The sequence below is a fragment of the Mobula birostris genome, chromosome 7 (assembly GCF_030028105.1).
Source record: "Mobula birostris isolate sMobBir1 chromosome 7, sMobBir1.hap1, whole genome shotgun sequence".
Taxonomy (NCBI): Eukaryota; Metazoa; Chordata; class Chondrichthyes; order Myliobatiformes; family Myliobatidae; genus Mobula; species Mobula birostris.
This window is the reverse complement of record NC_092376.1, coordinates 179,290,594-179,314,243: the sequence shown is the minus strand read 5'-3', so window position 1 is coordinate 179,314,243 and position 23,650 is coordinate 179,290,594. Positions and strand designations below refer to the sequence as shown.

The 23,650-nt window shown below is 40.5% G+C and overlaps 2 protein-coding genes across 2 annotated transcripts; both read right to left on the bottom strand.

Annotated features, from left to right (window-relative positions):
* Positions 1-868: 868 nt before the first annotated feature.
* Positions 869-3,385, bottom strand: LOC140201009 (protocadherin gamma-C5-like). The gene has a single exon (XM_072264647.1). The coding sequence runs from the start codon at positions 3,383-3,385 to the stop codon at positions 869-871; it is 2,517 nt and encodes an 838-aa protein (XP_072120748.1).
* Positions 3,386-9,133: 5,748 nt separating this feature from the next.
* On the bottom strand, positions 9,134-21,841 carry LOC140201008 (protocadherin beta-15-like). Its single transcript, XM_072264646.1, has 4 exons — positions 19,388-21,841; positions 12,185-12,245; positions 9,791-11,575; positions 9,134-9,213 (listed from the first exon to the last, which is right to left on the bottom strand). Exons 1-4 carry the CDS (start codon positions 21,839-21,841, stop codon positions 9,134-9,136), a joined length of 4,380 nt encoding a protein of 1,459 aa, XP_072120747.1.
* Positions 21,842-23,650: the final 1,809 nt, after the last annotated feature.

Below are 23,650 nucleotides of genomic sequence, written 5' to 3'. Positions count from 1 at the left end.
AACAAAGCCAAGTAGAACGTTTTGCTGCTTTTAGTTGCTGAACGCTTCTTAACATTTCGGTGATAGTCTCTGTTAATTTTAAATTGATATAAAATGAATGAATACAATTGTTTTCATAAGTATTACAACATATTAAAAAAATGGATTTCAATTAAAAAGTCCGAAGCATATAGGAAGAACCGAATGACATACTGGGAGCAAAGTTTAATAGCTGGAGGTGAAGGCCATGCCTCAGAGTCAGTAAAATCGAAATAAAATGTGTCAATGTTCTAAATTCAATGTTGTAAACCTTACAACGATATTGAAGGTGAAACAGAGCGCAAATTGTGATCTGGTCTTCTCTAGTGGAGCGTGAAGTTCATCTGTCTTTTTGAGTCAGGTGAACTGACAGACACACAGCAAACAGACAGATGGACACATAGATAGATAGATAGCTGTAGGTGAACATGTCCACTTATGTGGATGAATGTAACTTAGCATAACTATGTTATTTCAGCACCTTATCTTAACGATTAAATATTTCGCGCTACGATTTTAAACGAAGGTCTACTGTATTTATATGCAATGTATGTTGTGTTCGCCATAGAATTTTTAACACTTATCCGGTACTAATACAGTACTGAAATGATGGCCCTTGTCCTTTAAGGTTGTGTATCACAGAGGTAGTAACAAGTTCAATTTGCATAAGTCTATATTGTTTTGATCGCCTAATTAATTGCAAACCGGCAAAGGTGACAATTATATCATAAATACACAAGATCAGTAATTTTCCACGAATTATCTTAGGAATTATAAAGCGCCGCACGTAATAAATATACAGTCAGAAAATGGTAATCAACGTAAGAGTTGCTCGTATATGTAGGTCACGTTATCTCACACCATTAGGGGTTAATGACGTTGTAAAATTTACATGTCCTAAGTTGTTCACAGCACTTACCTCGTTTGACCAGGTCTTATCCGCATTTGCGTTGTATTGCAGCGTAAATTTGCCGTTCTTTCCAATGATTCCTGCCATCGGCGGACTGAATGGCGTGAAACAAATTTCATCTGGTTCAGGCGCCGACCGAATTTTATAGCGATACGTTTCTCTAAGGGATCCATTGCCGCGAACCTCAAGTATACTTGGAGGAAGGTGGGAATCCCGATCAAACTGAAGATTGACATTTGTATTCGGATATTCCAAATCTCTGGTGCAGCAGCAGGGTTCCAAAGCCCAGAAATTTCTGGAAGCAGCTCTTCTGCTCATTGGGCACATTACAACAAAAAGCACAATTATAATCACCAGCAGGATTAAAGAAGTTGCTCCCAAAGTAATTACTATATAGAAACTTAATTGCTGCCTGTTTATCATATCCTGGCGATGTTCACTAATGTCCGGCTGATACGTTGTATCTTCATCAATTACTGTAACAGTTAAGATTGCCGTAGTCGAAAGGGATGGGTATCCATTGTCTTTCACATGAACGGTTAGCTTTTGTGTAGTGGCATCGCTATCTTTGAACCACCGAACACTTCTTATTTCTCCTGAATTATGTGAAACCATAAAAAGACCCGGGACAGTGGCCTGTTTCAGCTGATAGGAAAGTTGTCCATTCTTACCAGAATCTGCGTCGGATGCAACGATTTTTGTTACCAAATATCCGGGATACGCAGATCGGAGAACATGTAAACTAGCATTGCCCTTTGTTCCGGTTGATAGTATAGTAGGTGTATTGTCGTTCTGATCCAAGACGATCACTTGCACAGATACATCGGTAGAAAGCGATGGTAATCCCGCATCCTGAGCTCGAACGTGAAACCGAAAAGTCTTAAGCTGCTCATAGTCAAATGATATTTTGGAGTACATATTGCCGTTGGTTAAATTGATATAGAGATAAGAAGATACTGGCAACGACTGTGGTTGCACAATAGCGTAAGATATCTGTGAATTTCGATTAATATCAAGATCCAAAGCTGTCACTTTTCCAATGTAGCTGCCAGCTTGATTGTTTTCGGTCACGTAGACGGTATATGAAGGCTGCGTAAATTGTGGAGCATTATCGTTTACATCCGAAACATTGACAATTATGGTTTTATTGGAATATAACGAAGGCGAACCATGGTCTTTACAAGTCACCGTTATAATATATTGAGGAACTTTTTCTCTGTCCAGTAGTGCACTAGTTACCAGTCTGTAAGAATTTGTAAAGGAAGATTGTAGCTCAAAAGGGATGTTAGGAGAAATTGAACAGTCTATGTCTCCGTTTTGATTGGAATCGCGATCTTTGATATTGAGTAACGCTATCAAATTTCCAGTGGGGACATCTTCGTTGACTGTGCCGGAAATAGAATTTATGGTCAAGTCTGGCGAGTTGTCATTGACGTCTGTAATTTCCACCCGCACGTTGCAGTGTGCAGATAAAGGTTGCGCACTTCTGTCCTTTGCTTCCACGTGAATCTGATAAGCATTCGTTTGCTCAAAGTCTAACATTCCTATTGTATGAATCTCCCCTGAGTTGGGATTAATAGCAAATATTTCATTTAATCTTGGTTCATTACTACTGCCGAAAGAATAAATGATCTCACCATTAGTACCCTCATCTAAGTCAGTCGCGTTAAGCTGAATCACTAAAGAATTGACGGGGACGTTCTCCCTCAGACTAACACTATACAGCGATTTCTGGAAAACGGGAAGATTATCATTTACATCCAAAATAACAATATTTATATGAGCAGTACCTGACCTTTGTGGAGTACCGCCGTCAAGCGCGGTCAGTAGCAAACTGTACTTCATTTCTTTTTCTCGGTCGAGAGTCTTCTGCAGTACTAATTCGGGTAACTTCCACTTTCCTGTACTTTGTACATTTAAAATGAAAAGCTCATTTCTATTAAGCCGATACATGCGGATAGAATTATTTCTTCCGTCCAGATCATGTGCACGCTCTAAGGGGATATGTGTTCCGGGCATTACCGATTCCGAAATCTCCAACTGAAGTTCCCTGTTCGGAAAAATCGGCGAGTTATCATTTATATCCAGAATCTCAACTTCCACCCGGTATTGTTCGACGGGATTTTCAACCACCGCTTCCATGAGCAGTACACAGTCATCAATTTGACCACATAGCTGTTCCCTGTCAATTCTTGCATTCACGAATAAAATCCCATTCTCTCGGTTCACATTTAAATATTGCATTGATGCGACTGGTAGAATTCTGAATTTCCGACTTGCCAGCTCCTGTATACTCAAACCCAAATCCTTTCCGATTTTTCCGACAAAGGCACCAGGTTTCAATTCTTCAGGAATGGAGTAACGAATCTGCCCGCTAACCAGATTCCACACACAAAGCAGAAAGATGGATGATATCTCTGATTTCCTAAGCACGCGGGGGACACTTGTTTGTGTCATTGCTTTTGCAGCATAGATAGTCTAAACCCACAAAAACGTTCACGGTTGATTACATTCTGCTCGATATCCGAAGCAATCCATTCAATAGTGGAAATAAGTCGAGGAAGAGCGATCGCCTGTGGAGAAGATTCGCTTTGTTCCAGCGCACTCCGCCATTACTCTGCTTCTTTTCTCGGATATTGGGGGATGGGTGGTGGATCACCAGCTGCATTTCACCTCCTTATTGGTAGACAGCGACACAAAGAGTCTCAGCCTATAACTGCACTGAGAATATTAATAAAACTGAACTCTAGTTAAAAAGGGTAAAGATTCACATAAAAAATGAAAATGAATAAGGTAATCTTCAAATGGCGTTCCAACGACCTCCGCATATATTTATCCGTAAATAAAAGCAAATTTTGTCTCTCAGAGGGATATAGTTTGCAAAAAAATGTCAGCATGGTGTCAGGTTTCAAATCCTAAACGCGTTTTCTTAAACACAGAATACTGAAAGTTATTTACCATATTTGAAAACAAGGCAAGAATGAGCTCCCATCTAAATTTCGGACAGGAACGTTGCCGTTATTAAGGAGGTCCAATACCAACCATATAAATTGTAACTTCATTGTTGAATTTTCGTTGGAATTATCCTTACAGTTCTTTAAATTTAAGCCTTAATTCCTTTGCACAAATTTTAGACACTCTGTTTCCCGTTGAGTTAAGGGAATTGTGAGACTCGTAATTCAGCCACAAATTAAATCAATATCATGCCCCCCAACTAACGTTTTACAATTAATTTCTTCTATTTATATCAAGGGTTTCCAAAAAGAAATACGCTTATATTATGAACGAATGTTGTTTATGTAAAGTTACTGCAAGAAATTACAAGCTATTACCACTAGTGTTGCTGAAGTAATTCAGTTCAGTCAGAAAGTTATCATCCCATACTGCAATCATCTTCCAAAATTACTCTCGATTTTGGTTTTAATTTGAATGCAGTAAAACAATGGAACATATAAAATTGAACAGTACAGCAGAGGGACATGCCTTTTGGCCCAAAATATTATTCCAAACTATGTGAACGATTCACCGAATGCCCAGCTAAACTCATTCCTTCTGCCTCCACAGTTACTATGTTAATTCCATATTCTGCACATTCATATACCTATCTAATGGACAGTTGAATGCCTCTATTATATTTCCCCCCAGCGCCATTCCACGCAGCATATTCCAGGCACCCACTAATCTCAGCGTACCTGCCTATTCCTTCACTCCCAGTGTAGAGATCTATTCGGCACATCTCCTTTGATGCCACACGCTTTCACTTCATATGCATACATTCTGGATGTCCCCAAGTCCGGCTGCGAAAGGAGGAGGGTTGAGCATAGCGAATAGGTACCCAGTCCCGTAATAAAACAGAGCAATAGAAAACCCAAACAGAAGCTCCAATGTCCTCGTCCCTGGGAGAGGAATGACCTTCGAGTATAGACAATAGACAATAAACAATAGGTGCAGAAGTAGACCATTCGGCCCTTCGAGCCTGCACCGCCATTCTGAGATCATGGCTGATCATCTACTATCAATACCCGGTTCCCGCCTTGTCCCCTTAACCCTTGATTCCCCTATCCATAAGATACCTATCTATCTCCTTCTTGAAAGCATCCAGAGAATTGGCCTCCACTGCCTTCTGAGGCAGCGCGTACCACAACTCCACAACTCTTTGGGAGAAGAAGTTCCTCCTTAACTCTGTCCTAAATGACCTACCCCTTATTCTTAAACCATGCCCTCTGGTACTGGACTCTCCCAGCATTTGGAACATATTTCCTGCCTCTATCTTGTCCAATCCCTTAATAATCTTATACGTCTCAATCAGATCCCCCCTCAATCTCCTTAATTCCATCGTCTACAAGCCCAGTCTCTCTAACCTCTCTGCGTAAGACAGTCCGGACATCCCAGGAATTAACCTAGTGAACCTACGCTGCACCCCCTATAGGTTATACCCGGGTATAAATTGAAAGACTGACCCAGGACAGAGGATTGGTGAGCAGCCGTCTGTGTTGTATGCCCCAATGCGGATGATGGGGCTATGTAAATAGTAAGTCTATTATTAGACATTTCATTCAGAGGAGAAAGATGTTGCACTTCTCCTCCATCTATGGCTTTCCCGTTGTTATAGCATAATGTAATCATTATTATATTATTATGTCATCAAGTCATTCTCTCATATAAATTTCTAAAATATATGCGGCTGATCGTGCTTTGAAAACTGGTGCAGTTTTTATTTAGCTAGTGGAATAGCTCTATAGCCAATAAAAGAAGAGCTGCCAAAATCATTGAATCCATCGGATAGAGAAAAATCTATTGATAGTGACAACATTCCGACTATGGTACTGAAAGTTTGTATTCAGGATACCGCAATGTCCCTGTTCAAGCTAGTTTTATATGTCCACAATTATGGTATTTACCGAGAAACAAGGTAAAATATACTTCCAGATACGATGTGTTTCAAAATATCAGGCCTCATTTTTGTGGTCACTGTCTGCTCAGGCATCCTAGTCTCCATCCTCAGCAAATTGACTGAAGTGGAATTTATAGCGCATGCCGTTGCTTGACTGGACTGTGTCAGAAGCAATCAGCTTCAGTCTTTGTCGTAGTTTATAGTAAACATCGATAAAAGGGATGGATTTCAATCTTTAGTCGATCGACAAAATGCTTCTCATCCCAGGCTGCATTTAACCGAAAATTGCTAAAATAATCACGGAGAGAAGTTTCCGTTACCTCAAATTAGGGTAGCACAAATCATATGTTTTAAGTATGCAGGAGGACATTCATTATGTCCCAGTCATTAATTCTGGCCTTAATCTGGCTCCCCTCTTACGTCTTCTCTTCTCCTCACCTGCCTGTAAGCTTCCCGAAGAGCGTCTCCTCCTTCCTTCTCTCCCATTGTCCACTCTTCTCTCCTATCAGTTTCCTTCTTCTGCGCAACTTTATTTTTTCTATCTATCTCCTCCCAGCTTCTCCCCTCCTCTAACCACCATCTTTCCGCTCACCTGGCTTCGCCCACCACCTGACAGCTTGTACTACTTCCTTTCCACTCACCTTCATATTTTGGTTTCTTCACTCTTCCTTTCCAGAGCGAATGGAGAATCTCAGCCCGAAACGTCGACTGTGTATTCCTTTATTCCTTCCATAGATGGTGCCTGACCTGTTGAATTCCTCCAGCATTGTTTCTTTTTGTGTGTATTGCTTTGGATTGCCAGTATCTTCGGAACCCCATGTGTCATATTGCCGGAGTCCAGCTGCTAATATCTGATGCGATTAACGTCATTTATGATCTCATTGTCATTCCTACAATAGTGTTCCGATTTTCATAATACTGTACTACACAATGCGACGCCCCGGGATTATGAATTCGGACACCAGGATGCTGCGGCAAAATAGAAAGTATAGTAGGCAACAAGAAGCCATTGAATATATATTATTGAAGCCTCAGGCGCAGCAGCGACACTCACAGGATTCAATGCAGCATGTATCTGGTCAAACGGCTTTTAAACATTTTTTTTTAAATCTGTGGAAAAATGATTAAATGGACGTAGTGCATAAATTTTATTTCTGAGATCCCAAAAATTGGTTTGAATATTGCGTAAAACAGGATAAGCTGTTAGAAAATAAGATAAGGCAAAATATAATAAAGTACTGCAATAATAATTTCAACAAACATCGCCATCTATTCCACAGAGGAAAGAAATTTGAGCTGAAAAGGGCATTTAAGTATCAAGCAATTGAATATGGAGTCTGCGACGTGGATGTTGATAACAAAGGGTTCTCCATCCTTCATCTAAGTGTGTGAGATGGACCGAGAGCTGAAGTCTTGAAAGCCCCTTTAACGACATGACTTGGGGAAACGAGGATTGAGGGAAAATGGGCAAATTTTGGAGTTATGCTATTTCGGAAAAAGATGCGACGGAGCAACCGATCCTTAGGCAATTAAACGAGCTCTTTTCAGGAAGCAGAATGGGAGGAGACTTGTCGAGATTGTTGTATGTGTAGGTTTGCAATTGTCATTGCGTTACTCCATTGGAAACTTTGGAGTGAGAGGCTAGGCACAGTCGATTCTGACCTTTATCAGGTCTCTTCCTAGTCCTTGACAATGTGTAGGCATAACATTAAAAGGGAGGGGTGGCATGAATAGATAGTTGACCACAATTCTCCGCAACTCTTTGCTGTGAGAGGCGAGTACTCGCTTGCTAAACATTCCTATAGATTTCTGCGAAGTGACTCATTGATGAAAAGTTTGTTTTATCTGAAATGTCGGAACGAAGAGCGAGTGCATGACTAGATAAATGTAGCTCTACCAATGCTCCATATGTTGATGCTATCCTGGAATGCGTGACCTTAAATTAATACCAACAGCTCAATTTAAAATTTCATTTCCTTCAGGCCTGACGCACATCGAAGAAAAAAGCCTACCAAATGCGTTGTAATTGATAGGGAGGATCATCATATATAGAAGCTCCTCAATTCTGTGAGGTAGGGTTAGTGCCGGAAGTTCACGGGAGCTGTAACACCAACAGGATTTCTGTTGACATCATGATTTTCTCTCATAAGTTCCTGTTATTTAGTAATCACTCTACTTTCAAATTATCTAGAAGTTTATTCGACTTCCTGAATCAAAATCCCAAAATGTCATATAGTACATTGAAGGTAATTTCAAAAACGTATTGTAGAATGGGGATGATTGACGTTATTAGTGGATAATATACTATGGAATTTAAACGTTAACTTTGCTTCTGAATCCTCATTATATGAAAAATTACGCAATAAAGGAAAAGCACGTTACATTGCATGTTTGCACAGAAAAGTAGGTCACCATGTAAGACCAAACCTATGTCTCTGAATATCATAAATAAACATGTGGAAGAAGTCGCACATTCCTACTAAACACCCCCTCCTTTTTTAATCACGTAACGCCACGTGATATCACAGTTTGTGATGGGCCATTTTAACATGAATATAATGTCAACACTATACTTAAGCTTTCATATTTGAGCTTTTTATTTTATAGCAAAAATGAGAGTTATTTCAAAAACTGTTGCACAAACGTGATGACAATATGTCCTAAAGACTCATTGCACCTGCTGGCGAAATAACCTGCCAGCCCAAACCTATATATTCCTCATTTATCTTTGTTTATTCTTTTCCCCGTTCGTTTATAACATGTCAATTACAATGAACAGATGCAAGGCTATTGCAGAATGTTCTAAATTGCTTCAGATGGAAAACGAATAACTAAGACAAAAAGTAGAAACGACTAATCTGTGACAAAATGTATTGCGGAAATCGCAACTATTGCGAAATTCACTGTCCATTGCTGCTGTTAAGTGTTAAGTAATTACTTTCAGCAATGCCTACACTTTACTGCCATCATCCTTTACTACATTCCTCGGTGCTACTCTAATAACACGATGACAACCAGGTTCTGTTCAGGCTACATCAAAGAGTCGGTATCAGTATCGATATAAACTCTATTGGTCTGTTTCTTTTACTCAGCGGATAACCACAGTCCGCAAAGATGTACAATCAGTATATCAGATAATTAGAGATTCGCTTAATAATGATTAAATATTACAAATATAAAATTAATGAAATGCTGCGGACGCGCAAAGTAATCGGACTGTATGTAGAAGCTAATCTACTTCTTTGACTTAGCGACATGTTTCTCTGCTTTAATACTGAGGCCATACCTCTTGATTGCAGTACTCACCCGATCTAAGCAGAGCTTCCTCTCCACTGGAGGCTCCTGCAACAGTAATCCGGGTTTATTTCCAGCAATACTTGCCATCTCTGGACTGTATGGGGTGAAGAAGAAGTCGTATGATTCAGGGGCTGACCGAACTTTATAACGGTATGTGTCTGTAAGGGATACTTTGCCGTGAACCTCAAGCACACTCGGGAGAACGTGGAAATCCGGCGTAACGTGAGGGTTGACATTCGAATGCTGGCATTCCAACTCTCTGATACAGCAGCCGTCAGCAAAGCGGCAAACACCGCCCGAAACAGCGCTGCTGCCCAGTGGGCAAATTGCGATAACCAAGACGATGATAACCAGCAGCAGAACAAAAGATGTTGCTCCCAAAGAAATTATTAAATAAAAACTTAACTTCTGAGTTCCTTTTAGATCTTGGCGTGGTTCCTTAAAATCGGGCTGATATGTTAAATGTTGCTCTATTGCTGTCAAAGTTAAGGTAGTCGAGGCAGAAAGAGCGGGGTAACCGTTGTCTTTCACCTGGACAATTAATTCTTGTGTGGTGGCGTCACTATCTTTGAATCTCCGAACACTCTTTATTTCTCCTGAACTATGTGAAATTATAAAAAGACCTGGATTACTGGTCTGTTTCATTTGAAAGGAAAGTTGAGCGTTCTTACCAGAATCTGCATCGGAAGCAATGATCCTCGTTACCAGATATCCTGGATCTGCAGATCGGGGCACATGTAAAGTACTATTGCGCGTCGTTTTCCAGGATATTATGGTTGGCGGATTATCGTTCTGATCCAAGACAATCACTTGAACAACAACGGTGCTGGAAAGTGATGGTAATCCGGCATCCTGCGCTCGAACTTGAAATTGAATACTTTTGATTTGCTCATAATCAAATGACCTTTTCGAGTAAATGCTGCCATTGTTAGAGTTGATATAGAGATATAAAGATGCCGGCCCTGACTGAAGGTCGTTCTCTACAATGCAGTAAGACAACTGAGCATTTCGGCCAATATCGAGATCCAGAGCTGTCACTGATCCAATATAACTGCCAGGTAAATTGTTTTCCGTCACGTAGGCCGTGTAGGTAGGCTGCATAAAGCGTGGGATATTATCATTTATATCTGAGATATTTACCACAATTGTCCAGTTGGTAAGTAATGGTGGGATTCCTCGGTCTTTGCAAGTCACCATTATTTTGTGTTGAGGTGCACTTTCACGGTCTAGTGCTGTACTTGTTATGAGTCTATAAGAATTACGAAAGGAGAATTTTAGATCAAAAGGGAGAGTAGGCGAAATAGAACAGTCGGCATACCCATTGTCATTGGAATCCTTGTCCGTCACGCTGATCAACGCGATCAAAGTTCCACTCGGAATATCTTCACTGACTGTACTGGAAACCGAAGTTATAGTCAAATTGGGAGCATTGTCATTGACGTCTGTGATTTGCACCTGCACGCTGCAGTGTGACATTAGTGGTGGCACGTTTCCATCTTTGGCCTCAACATCAAACTCATACACATTTGCTTCCTCGAAATCCAAACCTTCTTTCAGATGTATTGCTCCGGTTGCTGGATTAATCGCAAATATTTCAGTTATACTTGGTTCATTGTAATTGCTGAAAGAATAAATAATTTCTGCATTTTTTCCCACGTCCAAATCAGTTGCTTTTAGCTCAATCAGTAAAGTATCCGGTGGCACGTCTTCCTTTACGCTAACTGTGTACAATAAATTGTCGAAAACGGGAGGATTGTCATTCGTGTCCAAGATAATAATAGTCACATGAGCGGAACCTGATCTCTCTGGGTATCCGCCGTCCAGAGCTGTAAGTAACAAGTTGTGCCTCGATTGCGTTTCTCGGTCAAGAATGTTGTCCACTACTAGTTCGGGAACTTTCCATTTTCCACGATTTCGTATATCTAAAACAAAATGCTTATTTGGCGTAAGATGATACGTAGAGACTGAATTATTTACCGCATCTGCGTCATGTGCACGCTCCAACAGAAAACGAACTCCACGAGTAGCCGTTTCTGTAATTTCTAAGTGAATTTCTTTGTTCGGAAAGCTTGGAGAATTATCATTTATATCTAAAATTTCGATCTCCACACGATACAGTTCCACGGGATTTTCAGCTAAAGCCTCCATGAGTAATGTACAACTATCACTCTGTCCACATAGCTGTTCCCTGTCAATTCTTGCATTCACAAATAAAATCCCATTCATAGGATTTACATCCAGATATTGTTTTGTACCGACCGATACGATTCTAAACTTACGTCTTGATAGCTCCTCTACGCTCAGTCCCAGATCTTTTCCGATTTTTCCGACGAAAGCACCGCGTTCCAGTTCTTCAGGAATGGAGTAACGAATCTGCCCGAAAACCATATTCCACAAACAAAGCAGAAAGACGGATGGTGTCGCTGAATGTCTAAGCACACGAAGAATGTCTGTCCCTGCCATTTCAAATGCAGGGTGGATTTTCAAACCTCAGAACCTGTTCTAGTTGATGAAATTCTGGTGCACTTCCGAAAGGCAGTAGTCAATGTTCGAAATATGCTGAAAATTGAAAATAATTTGCAAAGCTGGCCTTCTGCGTTCGTGCACTCGCCGCCATTATTCAGCTTCTTTTCCCGAGCATTGGGGGATGGGCGGTGGATCCCCAGCTGCATTTCACCTCCTTATTGGTAGACAGCGACACAAAGAGTCTCAGCCCATAACTGCACTGAGAATATTAACAAACCATAAAATTGAAAAAAAAAGCTAAAACAAGTCATGCAAATCTGTTAAAACTCTGTACGAGTTATAGAAGTAATTCTTGAATGTGTTTTTCATTCTGACCTGCATTTATCTGACTGACAAGGGATAAGCAAAATTCAAAATGATGTTATACTTACTATAATTTACAAATAATAATTAAAATGATGTTTTAAGTCTTTTGCAGGTCTAATGAAAGATAATAGAATGTCCCTTAAATTCGTAAGTAAAATAACCCGTTTTCCCTCTGGCATAAAACACGCAGTTGCCATTGTTGTGCAGTTTTTTGAGGAGTATTTTTTTCTCACGTTTGCTCTGGTCTTCGATTTGTTTATTCTTGTCACTATATTTGCTGCTTTGGTTCTTGATCTGGAAGGATACTTAATGCAATGATCCCAGCTTTGTTGAATTTTGTATCTTACAAGAATATTAAACAAAGTAATTTACATGATTTTCCATTGCAATATAGAGACATAAGAGATGGCAAATCCTTGAGATGACAACTGATGACAGAATAGCAGATTATATTTCACTGATGACTTTTAACTTTTAATGCTTGAGGAGTATAAGAAGTGCAAGAAAATACTTAAGAAAGAAATCAGGAGGGCTAAAAGAAGACATGAGGTTGCCTTGGCAGTCAAAGTGAAGGATAATCCAAAGAGCTCTTACAAGTATATTAAGAGCAAAAGGATTGTAAGGGATAAAATTGGTCCTCTTGAAGATCAGAGTGGTCGGCTTTGTGCGGAACCAAAGGAAATGGGGGAAGATCTTAAATAGGTTTTTTGCGTCTGTATTTACTAAGGAAGCTGGCATGAAATCTATGGAATTGAGGGAATCAAGTAGTGAGACCATGGAAACTGTACAGATTGAAAAGGAGGAGGTGCTTGCTGTCTTGAGGAAAATTAAAGTGGATAAATCCCCGGGACCTGACAGAGTGTTCCTTCGGACCTTGAAGGAGACTAGTGTTGAAATTGCGGGGGCCATAGCAGAAATATTTAAAATGTCGCTGTCTACAGGTGAAGTGCCGGAGGATTGGAGAGTGGCTCATGTTGTTTCGTTGTTTAAAAAAGGATCGAAAAGTAATCCGGGAAATTATAGGCCGGTGAGTTTAACGTCAGTAGTAGGTAAATTATTGGAGGGAGTACGAAGAGACAGAATCTACAAGCATTTGGATAGACAGGGACTTATTAGGGAGAGTCAACATGGCTTTGTGCGTGGTAGGTCATGTTTGACCAATCTGTTGGAGTTTTTCGAGGAGGTTACCAGGAAAGTGGATGAAGGGAAGGCAGTAGATATTGTCTACATGGACTTCAGTAAGGCCTTTGACAAGGTCCCGCATGGGAGGTTAGTTAGGAAAATTCAGTCGCTAGGTATACATGGAGAGGTGGTAAATTGGATTAGACATTGGCTCGATGGAAGCAGCCAGAGAGTGGTGGTAGAGAATTGCTTCTCTGAGTGGAGGCCTGTGACTAGTGGTGTGCCATAGGGATCAGTGCTGGGTCCATTGTTATTTGTCATCTATATCAATGATCTGGATGGTAATGTGGTAAATTGGATCAGCAAATTTGCTGATGATACAAAGATTGGAGGTGTAGTAGACAGTGAGGAAGGTTTTCAGAGCCTGCAGAGGGACTTGGACCAGCTGGAAAAATGGGCTGAAAAATGGTAGATGGAGTTTAATACAGACAAGTGTGTGGTATTGCACGTTGGAAGGACAAACCAACGTAGAACATACAAGGTTAATGGTAAGGCACTGAGGAGTGCAGTGGAACAGAGGGATCTGGGAATACAGATAGAAAATTCCCTAAAAGTGTCGTCACAGGTAGATGGGGTCGTAAAGAGAGCTTTTGGTACATTGGCCTTTATTAATTGAAGTATTGTGTATAAGAGCTGGAATGTTATGATGAGGTTGTATAAGGCATTGGTGAGGCCGAATCTGGAGTATTGTGTTCAGTTTTGGTCACCAAATTACAGGAAGGATATAAATAAGGTTGAAAGAGTGCAGAGAAGGTTTACAAGGATGTTGCCGGGACTTGAGAAACTCAGTTACAGAGAAAGGTTGAATAGGTTAGGATTTTATTCCCTGAAGCGTAGAAAAATGAGGGGAGATTTGATAGAGGTACATAAAATTATGATGGGTATAGATAGAGTGAATGCAAGCAGGCTTTTTCCACTGAGGCAAGGGGAGAAAAAAACCAGAGGACATGGGTTAAGTGTGAGGGGGGGGGGGAAGTTTAAAGGGAACATTAGGGGGGGCTTCTTCACACAGAGAGTGGTGGGAGTATGGAATGAGCTGCCAGACGAGGTGGTAAATGCGGGTTCTTTTTTAACATTTAAGAATAAATTGGACAGATACATGGATGGGATGTGTATGGAGGGATATGGTCCGTGTGCAGGTCAGTGGGACTAGGCAGAAAATGGTTCGGCACAGCCAAGAAGGGCCAAAAGGCCTGTTTCTGTGCTGTAGTTTCTATGGTTTTATGGTTCAGGTAATCACTGATGGATACTTATTGGATCGAAATAGCAGAAATATTATTGTGTAGTCCTTCATCTATTGTATTCCTAATATTGGACCTCCTTAGATTCCGCTACGAATTAATTTGGCAACTATCCCTGGGCCATTGCAGCCTTTTCAGTATTGCATTAATTTCATTAAGATACAAGCATGAGACAATTGCAAGTACTTAAATACACAATGATTTCTAAGTGACATTATTAGGTATTAACTGTAGTTGGAATAATTTAAAAGAAAATACCGGGAAAACTCACTGCTTCGAGCAGCATCCGTGCGACAAAGAAATTATGGACATTTCGGGTTGATATCCTATATCCTGGAACACCCGTCGGTGAAGTGTCGTCCGTACTACCTGCCACGGGAATTCACCTCGGTCATACTGACAGCGGTCTACATTGCTCCCCCAGGCGGACGTGGAGTGTGCTCTGAACATACTGTATGCCAACATCAGTGAACTTGAGACTAGTTATCCGGAGGCTTTGCTCATTACAGCCGGGGTCTTTAACCAGGCCAACCTCAGAAAGGCGCTGCCAAAGTTATACCAACATGCCTTCTGCCCCACGAGAGGCCCGAATATACTTGACCACTGCTACACAACAGTCAAGGATGCCTACCATTCCGTCCCACGCGACCTCACTTCGGAAAATCGGACCATCAGGCCGTACTCCTCCTCTCGGCTTACAAACAGAAACTGAAGCGGGAGGTCACGGTGTCAAAAGTAGTGTTGCGTTGGATGGAGGAAACGGATGAGGTCCTCAGTGACTGCTTTGATTTGGTGGACTGGTTAGTATTCAAGTACTCGGCAGCTAACCTCGACGAGTATGCCTCAGCTGTCACGGACTTTATTTGGAAATGCACGGAAGACTGTGTGTCTCGCAAGTCGGTCCGGGTATTCCCTAACCAGAAACCTTGGATGAATTATGAGGTCAAATCCCTTTTAAAGGCTAGAGCTGCTGCTTTCAGTTCCGGGGATACCAGTCGCTACACGGAATCCAGTCGTGAACTCCGGAAAGCCATTAAGGGCGCCAAGAGGCCAAGTTGGAAGCCCAGGCTAACCACAGGGATGCCAGTAGACTAGCCCAGGCTAACCACAGGGATGCCAGTAGACTATGGCAGGGTCTAAATGAGATCACTGGGCGCAAAGAAAAGGCTGGGAATATCAATAACTGTGGCGCTTCTCTACCTGACGAACTTAACGTATTCTACGCAAGATTTGAACAGAAGAGGAGCGTCCCGCTACCTTCGGATGAACCGGACCTGGTGGCATCGAGATTCATCGTCACCAAGGAGGACATTAGAAGGGCCTTCCTGAAGATAAATCCAAGGAAGTCGATGGGCCTAGATGGCGTCCCGGGACGGGTTCTCCGGGCTTGTGCAAGCGAGCGAGCTGGAGTGTTTCCTGACATCTTCAACTGCTCCTTGCTGCAGTCTAGGATCCCCTCGTGTTTTAAGAAGGCAACGATAAACAGTGCTGAAGAAGAGCAAGGTGGCATGCCTGAATGACTATCGACCTGTGGCTCTGACATAAATTGCTATGAAGTGCTTCGAGACATTGGTTATGGCACACATCAACCACAGCCTACCGGTCAACCTCGACGCTTTGTAATTCGCCTACCGGAGCAACAAGTCAACGGCAGATGCCATCTCTCTGGCCCTACATTCTTCCTTAGAACACCTGGAGAATAAAGACGCATACGTAAGGCTTCTTTTCATTGACTACAGCTCTGCCTTTAATACCATCATTCCAAATAAACTGATTCCTAAGCTCCGGAACCTGGGCCTTAGCACACAGATCCGCAGCTGGATCTTCAACTTCCTCACAGACAGGACCAAGGCTGTGAAAATAGGGCACAAGCTCTCCTCTACAATCACTCTGAGCACCGGTGCTCCAGAAGGCTGTGTACTCAGCCCCCTGCTGTACTCACTGTACACCCATGATTATGTAGCAAAGTTTCCATCGAACTCAATATATAAGTTTGCTGATGACACAACAATTGTAGGCCGTATCTCAGGTAATGATGAGTTTGTGTACAGAGAGGAAATTAAGAACCTGGTAGCATGGTGCGAAGACAATAACTTATCCCTCAACGTCAGCAAGACGAAGGAATTGGTTGTTGACTTCAGAAGGAGTAGCGGACCACACGACCCAATTTACATCGGTGGTGCGCAAGTGGAACAGGTCAAAAGCTTTAATTTCCTTAGGGTCAATATCACAAATGACCTGACTTGGTCCAACCAAGCAGAGTTCACTGCCAAGAAGGCCCACCAGCGCCTTTACTTCCTGAGAAAACTAAAGAAATTTGGCCTGTCCCCTAAAACCCTCACTAATTTTTATATGTGCACCGTAGAAAGCATTCTTCTAGGGTGTATCACAACCTGGTATGGAAGTTGTCCTGTCCAAGACTGAAAGAAGCTGCAGGAGATCGTGAACACGGTGCATCACATCACACAAACCAAACTTCCGTCCGTGGACTCACTTTACTCCATAAACTGTCGGAGCAGTGCTGCCAGGATAATCAAAGACACGACCCACCCAGCCAACACACCTCTCGTTCCTCTTCCCTCCGGAAGAAGGTTCAGAAGCTTGAAGACTCATACGGCCAGATTTGGGAATAGCTTCTTTCCAACTGTGATAAGACTGCTGAACGGATCCTGACCCGGATCTGGGCCGTACCCTCCAAATATTCGGACCTGCCTCTCGGTTGTTTTTGCACTACCTTACTTCCAATTTTTCTATTTTCTATTTATCATTTTGAAATTTAAATTTTTAATATGTACTAATTTTAACTATCTTTCATATTTTTAATATTTAATATTTGTAATCCAGGGAGTCTGAAGCGCAGAATCAAATATCGCTGTGATGATTGTACGTTCTAGAACCAATTGTTTGGCGACAATAAAGTATAAAGTATGAAGTATCAGGGTTTTAGAAATAGCCCTGTTTAAATTAAGAAGCAGACCTTATATAAATGCTATAATTCTCCTTCTTAGGATGCATAAAATAAAATTCAAAATGTAAAATTCTTGCGTATTTACTAACCACTATCATATTGATCTGCATTACATCATATTTTCTTTTTCTGCGAAACAAATGTACCTCATTGGAAACTTTGTATTTGAAATCTTTTCGATTATTTAAGAATGAATATTGAATCCCACAGATGCAAAATATTTGTCTAAGTTCCTGGCTCTGAATTAGACAATGCGTTGAAAACAAAATAAAAGCTTATACTTGCATTTCCTCGTGCACATGAGCAATAAACATACCGATGTTAATATTTCCAGCAACTTCAGTCAATGCTCATTCTGAACAAGGAGGCAGGTATTTCCCTAGTTTGTAAGAGTAGTCGCTATCTAGACTTTTAAAATACTTTACATTTAATTCTGTCATTAATTGCAACATTTTTTTTTACCGTAGTTAAGTGCCTCTTTGAATGATGCAATGCCGAACAAGACACAATCTTACCACGATTGTTGACAAAATAAAACTGGACGTAAAGGAAGCAAGAGACGTCTTTTGTGCATTTTATGAATAAAATCGGGGAGGTACTAATTGATAATATTTCTGTAATTAAATTCCAATTAAATGCTGGCAGGAATGACTGGAATGTCCCTAATAGCTATTAGTGAAAGTCTACTTGCTCTCTGCTGTCTATAGTCTATTGTCGTTCTAACTTATATATTTTTTTTTATCTGCTCTTTGAGAACTATACATATCAGAGATGTTAGGAAAGCATCATTTATTGCTAGCTTGACGGTGCATATCAAATACTGTTAAAACTGCAATATAGGTACACCGGCTGCTACAGATTCAAGTTCAGAGGCACCATAACTTTGTTGGTTCTGTAGTACAATTTAAACTAGACACTAGATTTCAAAGTACAAAATTTAAGATTTAAGATTGTTGATTGCCATTCTTCAGTACCTGAGTGTAAAGGAGAGCGAAGTGATTTTTACTCCGACTCCAATGCAGTATAAAAGCAAACACAGAGAGCAAAATAAAAATAACAAGAAAACAAAAAAAAAAGAGCACAATAAACATAACCTTAAGAACAATCGTATAAAGCGCTATATAAAAATAGCTACATGGGTATGGAAGAAATAAAGTCTTGAACTATTCAGTCATTCTTAATAACTCAGATTTTCCAGTCCCGTCGACATCCATGCCAATTTAATCGGTACTTTTTCAACCTTATTAATATCTTTAGGTAGGTGACCAAAACTCTCCACAATACTCCAAGATTTCCAGCATCTGCAGATTCTCTTGTGTTTATGACACAATACCCCAAAGTAGGTCTCATCATCTTATGAAATTTCAACATAACATCCCATCCTTGCACTCATTGCTTTGATTTATGAAGGCCAATATGCCATATGTTTATTGCACCTCTTGGCGAAGTAGTTTTGTCAAACTATAAACATCTATCTTGCCTGTCTCTGCTTATTCATTAACCCCGTTGATGTACGAAATTGCTGATAACACAGGGAAAGCTATTGCAGAAAGTTCCAAATTGGCTCGAATGGAAAATGAATAACAAGAACGAGAAGTTCAAATATTTACTCAACGAGGAAATATACCGTAAATATCGAAAAGATTGCCTGTTTCACTGCATGCTTTCGGTTGATGCTCTTAAATACTAAATCAGTAACTTCAGAAATATTATACTTCACTGCCATGATCGACTACTGTATTCGACCGTATTACTCTAAAACCGCGATGAACAAAAGCATTTTCTGTCAAGTCGATATTAAACAGAAAGGATCAGGAACGATATCATCTTCTCTAGTGCATTTGTTTAATCAACGGATCATAACAGTCTGCAAAGAATGTTATTTAGGGATTCGCTCAAGAATTCTTAAATGCGACAAATATATAAAATAATACAAAATGGCAGATGTACAAGGCAATGGGTCAATGCGTGGAAGCTCAACTACCCGTTTGCGCATTTTTTTTTGTTTCAACATTGATATTTTACGTCATGTTGACATTACTTACCTGATCTGAACAGACCCTCCTCGCCATTGGATATTCCTGCGACATGTAAGCAGTTTCCTTTCCAACAATTCTTGCCATTTCTGGACTGTATGGTGCGAAGTACATGTCGGATGATTCAGGTGCTGATCTAACTTTATAACGGTAGGTGTCTGTAAGTGATCCTTTTCCGTGAACCTCAAGCACACTGGGAAGTATGTGGAAATCTGGTGTAACGTGAAGATTGACAGTGGAATGCTGACATTCCAATTCTTTGGTGCAGCAAAAGTCAGCAAAGGAACAAACAACTCCGGAAGCAGCACTACTGCCCAGTGGGCAAATTGCGATAACCAAGACAATGATAACCAGTAGCAGAATAAAAGATGTTGTTCCCAAAGAAATTATTAAATAAAAACTTAATTTCCGAGTTTCTTTTAAATCTTGGCGTGGTTCCTTAAAATCGGGTTCATAGGTTATCTGTTGTTCAGTTGCTGTCAATGTTAAGGTAGTAGAGGCAGAAAGAGCTGGGTAGCCATTGTCTTTCACGTGGATAATTAGTTCTTGCTTGGTAGCGTCGCTATCTTTGAATCTACGAACACTCTTTATTTCTCCTGAATTATGTGAAATTATAAAAAGTCCTGGAATACTGTTTTGTTTCAGCTGAAAGGAAAGTTGAGCATTCTTGCCAGAATCTGCATCGGAAGCAATGATCCTCGTTACCAGATATCCTGGATCTGCAGATCGGGGCACATGTAAAGTACCACTGCGCGTCGTTTTCCAGGACATTATGGTCGGTGGATTATCATTCTGATCCAAAACAACCACTTGAACAACAACGGTGCTGGAAAGTAATGGTAATCCAGCATCCTGCGCTCGAACTTGAAATTGAATACTTTTGATTTGCTCATAATCAAATGTCCTTTTCGAGTAAATGCTGCCATTGTTTGAGTTGATATAGAGATATGAAGATGCCGGCACTGATTGAAGGTCGTTTTCCACAATAGAGTAAGACAACTGAGCATTTCGGCCAATATCTAGATCCAGAGCTGTCACTGATCCAATATAACTGCCAGGTACATTGTTTTCCATTACATACGCCGTGTATGTAGGCTGCGTAAAGCGTGGGGCATTATCATTTATATCTGAGATATTTACCACAATTGTCCGGTTAGTAAATAATGGCGGGCTTCCCCGGTCCTTGCAAGTCACCATTATTTTGTATTGAGGTGCACTTTCACGGTCTAGTGCTGTATTTGTTATGAGTCTATAAGAATTACTGAAGGATGATTTGAGGTCAAACGGAAGTTTGGGTGAGATAGAACAGTCAGCATATCCATTTTCGTTGGAATCCTTGTCTGTCACGCTGATCAACGCGATCAAAGTACCACTCGGAACATTTTCACTGACTATACTGGAATCCGAATTTATAGTTAAGTCGGGAGCATTGTCGTTGACATCTCCGATTTCCACCCGCACGTTGCAGTGTGACATTAATGGCGGTATATATCCATCTTTAGCCTCAACATCAATATCATACACATTCGCTTCCTCGAAATCTAAACTTTCCTTTAGATGTATCGCTCCGGTTTTGGAATTAATCGCAAAAATCTCAGTTACTCTTGGCTCATTGTAACTGCTGAAAGAATAAATGATCTCCGCATTCTTATCCACGTCCAAATCAGTTGCGTTTAGCTGAATCAGTAAAGTATCCGATGGCACGTTTTCCTTTATGCTAACAATGTACAAGGACTTGTCGAAAACAGGAGGATTGTCATTCGTGTCCAGGATAATTATAGTTATCTGAGCGGTACTTGATCTTTTTGGGAATCCGCCGTCCAGAGCCGTGAGCAACAAATGGTGCCTCGATTGCGTTTCTCGGTCGAGAATGTTATTCACCACTAATTCTGGTACTTTCCATTTTCCACGATTTTTTACCTCTAAAATGAAATGCTCATTCTGTGTCAGATGATACGTACGGACCGAGTTATTCACCCCATCTGCATCTTGCGCACGCTCCAACGCAAAACGAACTCCAAGTGCGGCGGATTCTCTAATTTCTAAGCGGATTTCTTTGTTCGGAAAACTTGGAGAATTATCATTGATATCTAAAATATAGACCTCCACACGATACTGCTCATTGGGCTGTTCTGCCAAAGCTTCCATGAGCAATACACAACTATCACTCTGTCCACACAGCTGTTCCCTGTCAATTCTTGCATTCACAAATAAAATCCCATTCATGCGATTTATATCAAAATACAGTTCTGTGTCCGCTGATATGATCCTAAACTTACGTCTTGATATCTCCTCTATGCTCAATCCCAGATCTTCTCCGATTTTTCCGACGAAAGCACCGCGTTCCAGTTCTTCAGGGATGGAGTAACGAATCTGCCCGGAAACCATATTCCACACACAAAGGAGTAAAACGGATGATGCCGCTGAATGTCTAAGCACACAAAGAATGCTTGCTTCTTTCATTTCAATCCCAAAGGGTGGATTCTTCAAGCTTCAGAAGTTGTTCTAGCTGATAATTTTCTGGCCCACGTCCGAACTACGATAGCCAGCGTACGAAATAAGATGAAGAATTAAAATGAGCTGCAACGATGGTTTTCTGCTTTCAGTCACAGTCCGCCATTATTCAGCATCTTTTCCCAAGCATTGGGGGATGGGTGGTGGATCACCAGCTGCACTTCACCTCCTTATTGGTAGACAGCGACACAAAGAGTCTCAGCCCATAATTGCACTGAGAATATCAATAAAGTGGAACCCTATTTCAAACCATAAAATGTTAAAATGAACCATTGAAATTTTTACAAATATGATTATTAGAAGTTATCCTCGAATATATTTTCTATTCTGGTCAGCGTTTATCTAAATAACAATGGATAAACAAAATCAGGCTGATCTATATACTTGCAGCAATTTTAAAATTGTAATTAAAATTATGCCTTACAGCTTTTGCAGTGCTAATAAAAAATAATAGAATATTCTATAAATTCATAATTAAAATGGCCAGTATTCTTTTTTTTTGGCGTAAAACTCGCATTTGAATATATTTTGCATGTTTTGTGCGGTTTAATCTCAAATTTGCTTTGATCTTCGAGTTCCTTATTCATATGGCTATTTTTGCTGCTTTGTATCGTAAAATAGCATGAAACTTAAATATTTTCCGTGGTTTTACTTTGTAGAGACACAGGAGACTGGAAATTCGTGAATCGCCGATAGATGATAGACTGGCAGATTGTCTTTAACTGATATCAGATTGGGACAATTCAGATATCATTGATGGTCCTTCAGTGGATTTGAATTTCAGAAATTTTACTACTTAATGTCTTGTCTATTTTATTGATAAGGTAGATACATCCCGTGATTCCATTACGCCGAAGTTTAATTTGTGTTGCTATTGCAACATGTTCAGTATTGCATTAATTTCACTAAGGCGTAAGACAATTGCAAAACAATAATTATACAATCATTTTTAAGTCACATCATTCGCTAGTAATTAAAGGGGAAAGAAGCAAAATCTACAAGGGAAACTCAGCGAGTGGAGCAAAGGAATAATCGGCGTTTCGGGTCGAAAGCTGACATCAAGATTTTAGCAATATTCCTTTTACAAGCGATAAAAAAATATTCATGCAGGAGATCGGTGCCTGTATCTATCTAAATTAATTACCAGTCCTTTAATAAATGCTACACCTCTCCCTCTTAAATACACAAAATGGAATTCAAAATATAAAATTCTCCGTAATTTACTTACCATTAATAAATAGATTTACATTGCATCACATTATATTGCTTTTGCAAAACTCAAGTATCTTAATGAAAAAAAATTGCATTAGAAACCCTTTCAACGATTTAATAATGGATTTTGAATCTGCGAGGTGTTAAATATTTCAGTAAACTTTCAGTAATGAGTTGAAAATACGCTGAAAATAATACGTTCATGATATTCCATCTGGGTAGACCCCAAATTGATGGCACGAAATCGATTTCTTTAACTCGGTGATTTCTCCCCCTCCATATTCTCTGTTTTCCTTCCCCTCTTTCCCCTTCTCTTCTTCTTATCTGCCCATCACCTACATCTGGTGACCAGCCTCCTTCTCTTCTTCCATGGTCCACTGAACTCTCCTATTAAGTTCCTTCTTCTGCAGCCCTTTACCTCTTCCACGTATTACCTCGGACCTTCTCCGTTCACGCCACCCTTCACCCGTATGGTTTCAGCTACAACTTACCAGCCTGCATCACATCCACTCTCCTCACCTTCTAATTCTGACTTCGTCCCCTTCC

Excerpts from the sequence above, each read along its gene's own strand:
- LOC140201008 (XM_072264646.1), bottom strand. The coding sequence starts at position 21,841 with ATGAAAGAAGCAAGCATTCTTTGTGTGCTTAGACATTCAGCGGCATCA. Across the intron at positions 12,246-19,387 it reads GGAGGGTCTGTTCAGATCAG|ATCAAGAACCAAAGCAGCAA; the intron begins GTAAGTAATGTC and ends GTATCCTTCCAG. Across the intron at positions 11,576-12,184 it reads AATCGAAGACCAGAGCAAAC|GGACAGACATTCTTCGTGTG; the intron begins GTGAGAAAAAAA and ends TTGAAATGGCAG.
- LOC140201009 (XM_072264647.1), bottom strand. The coding sequence starts at position 3,385 with ATGACACAAACAAGTGTCCCCCGCGTGCTTAGGAAATCAGAGATATCA.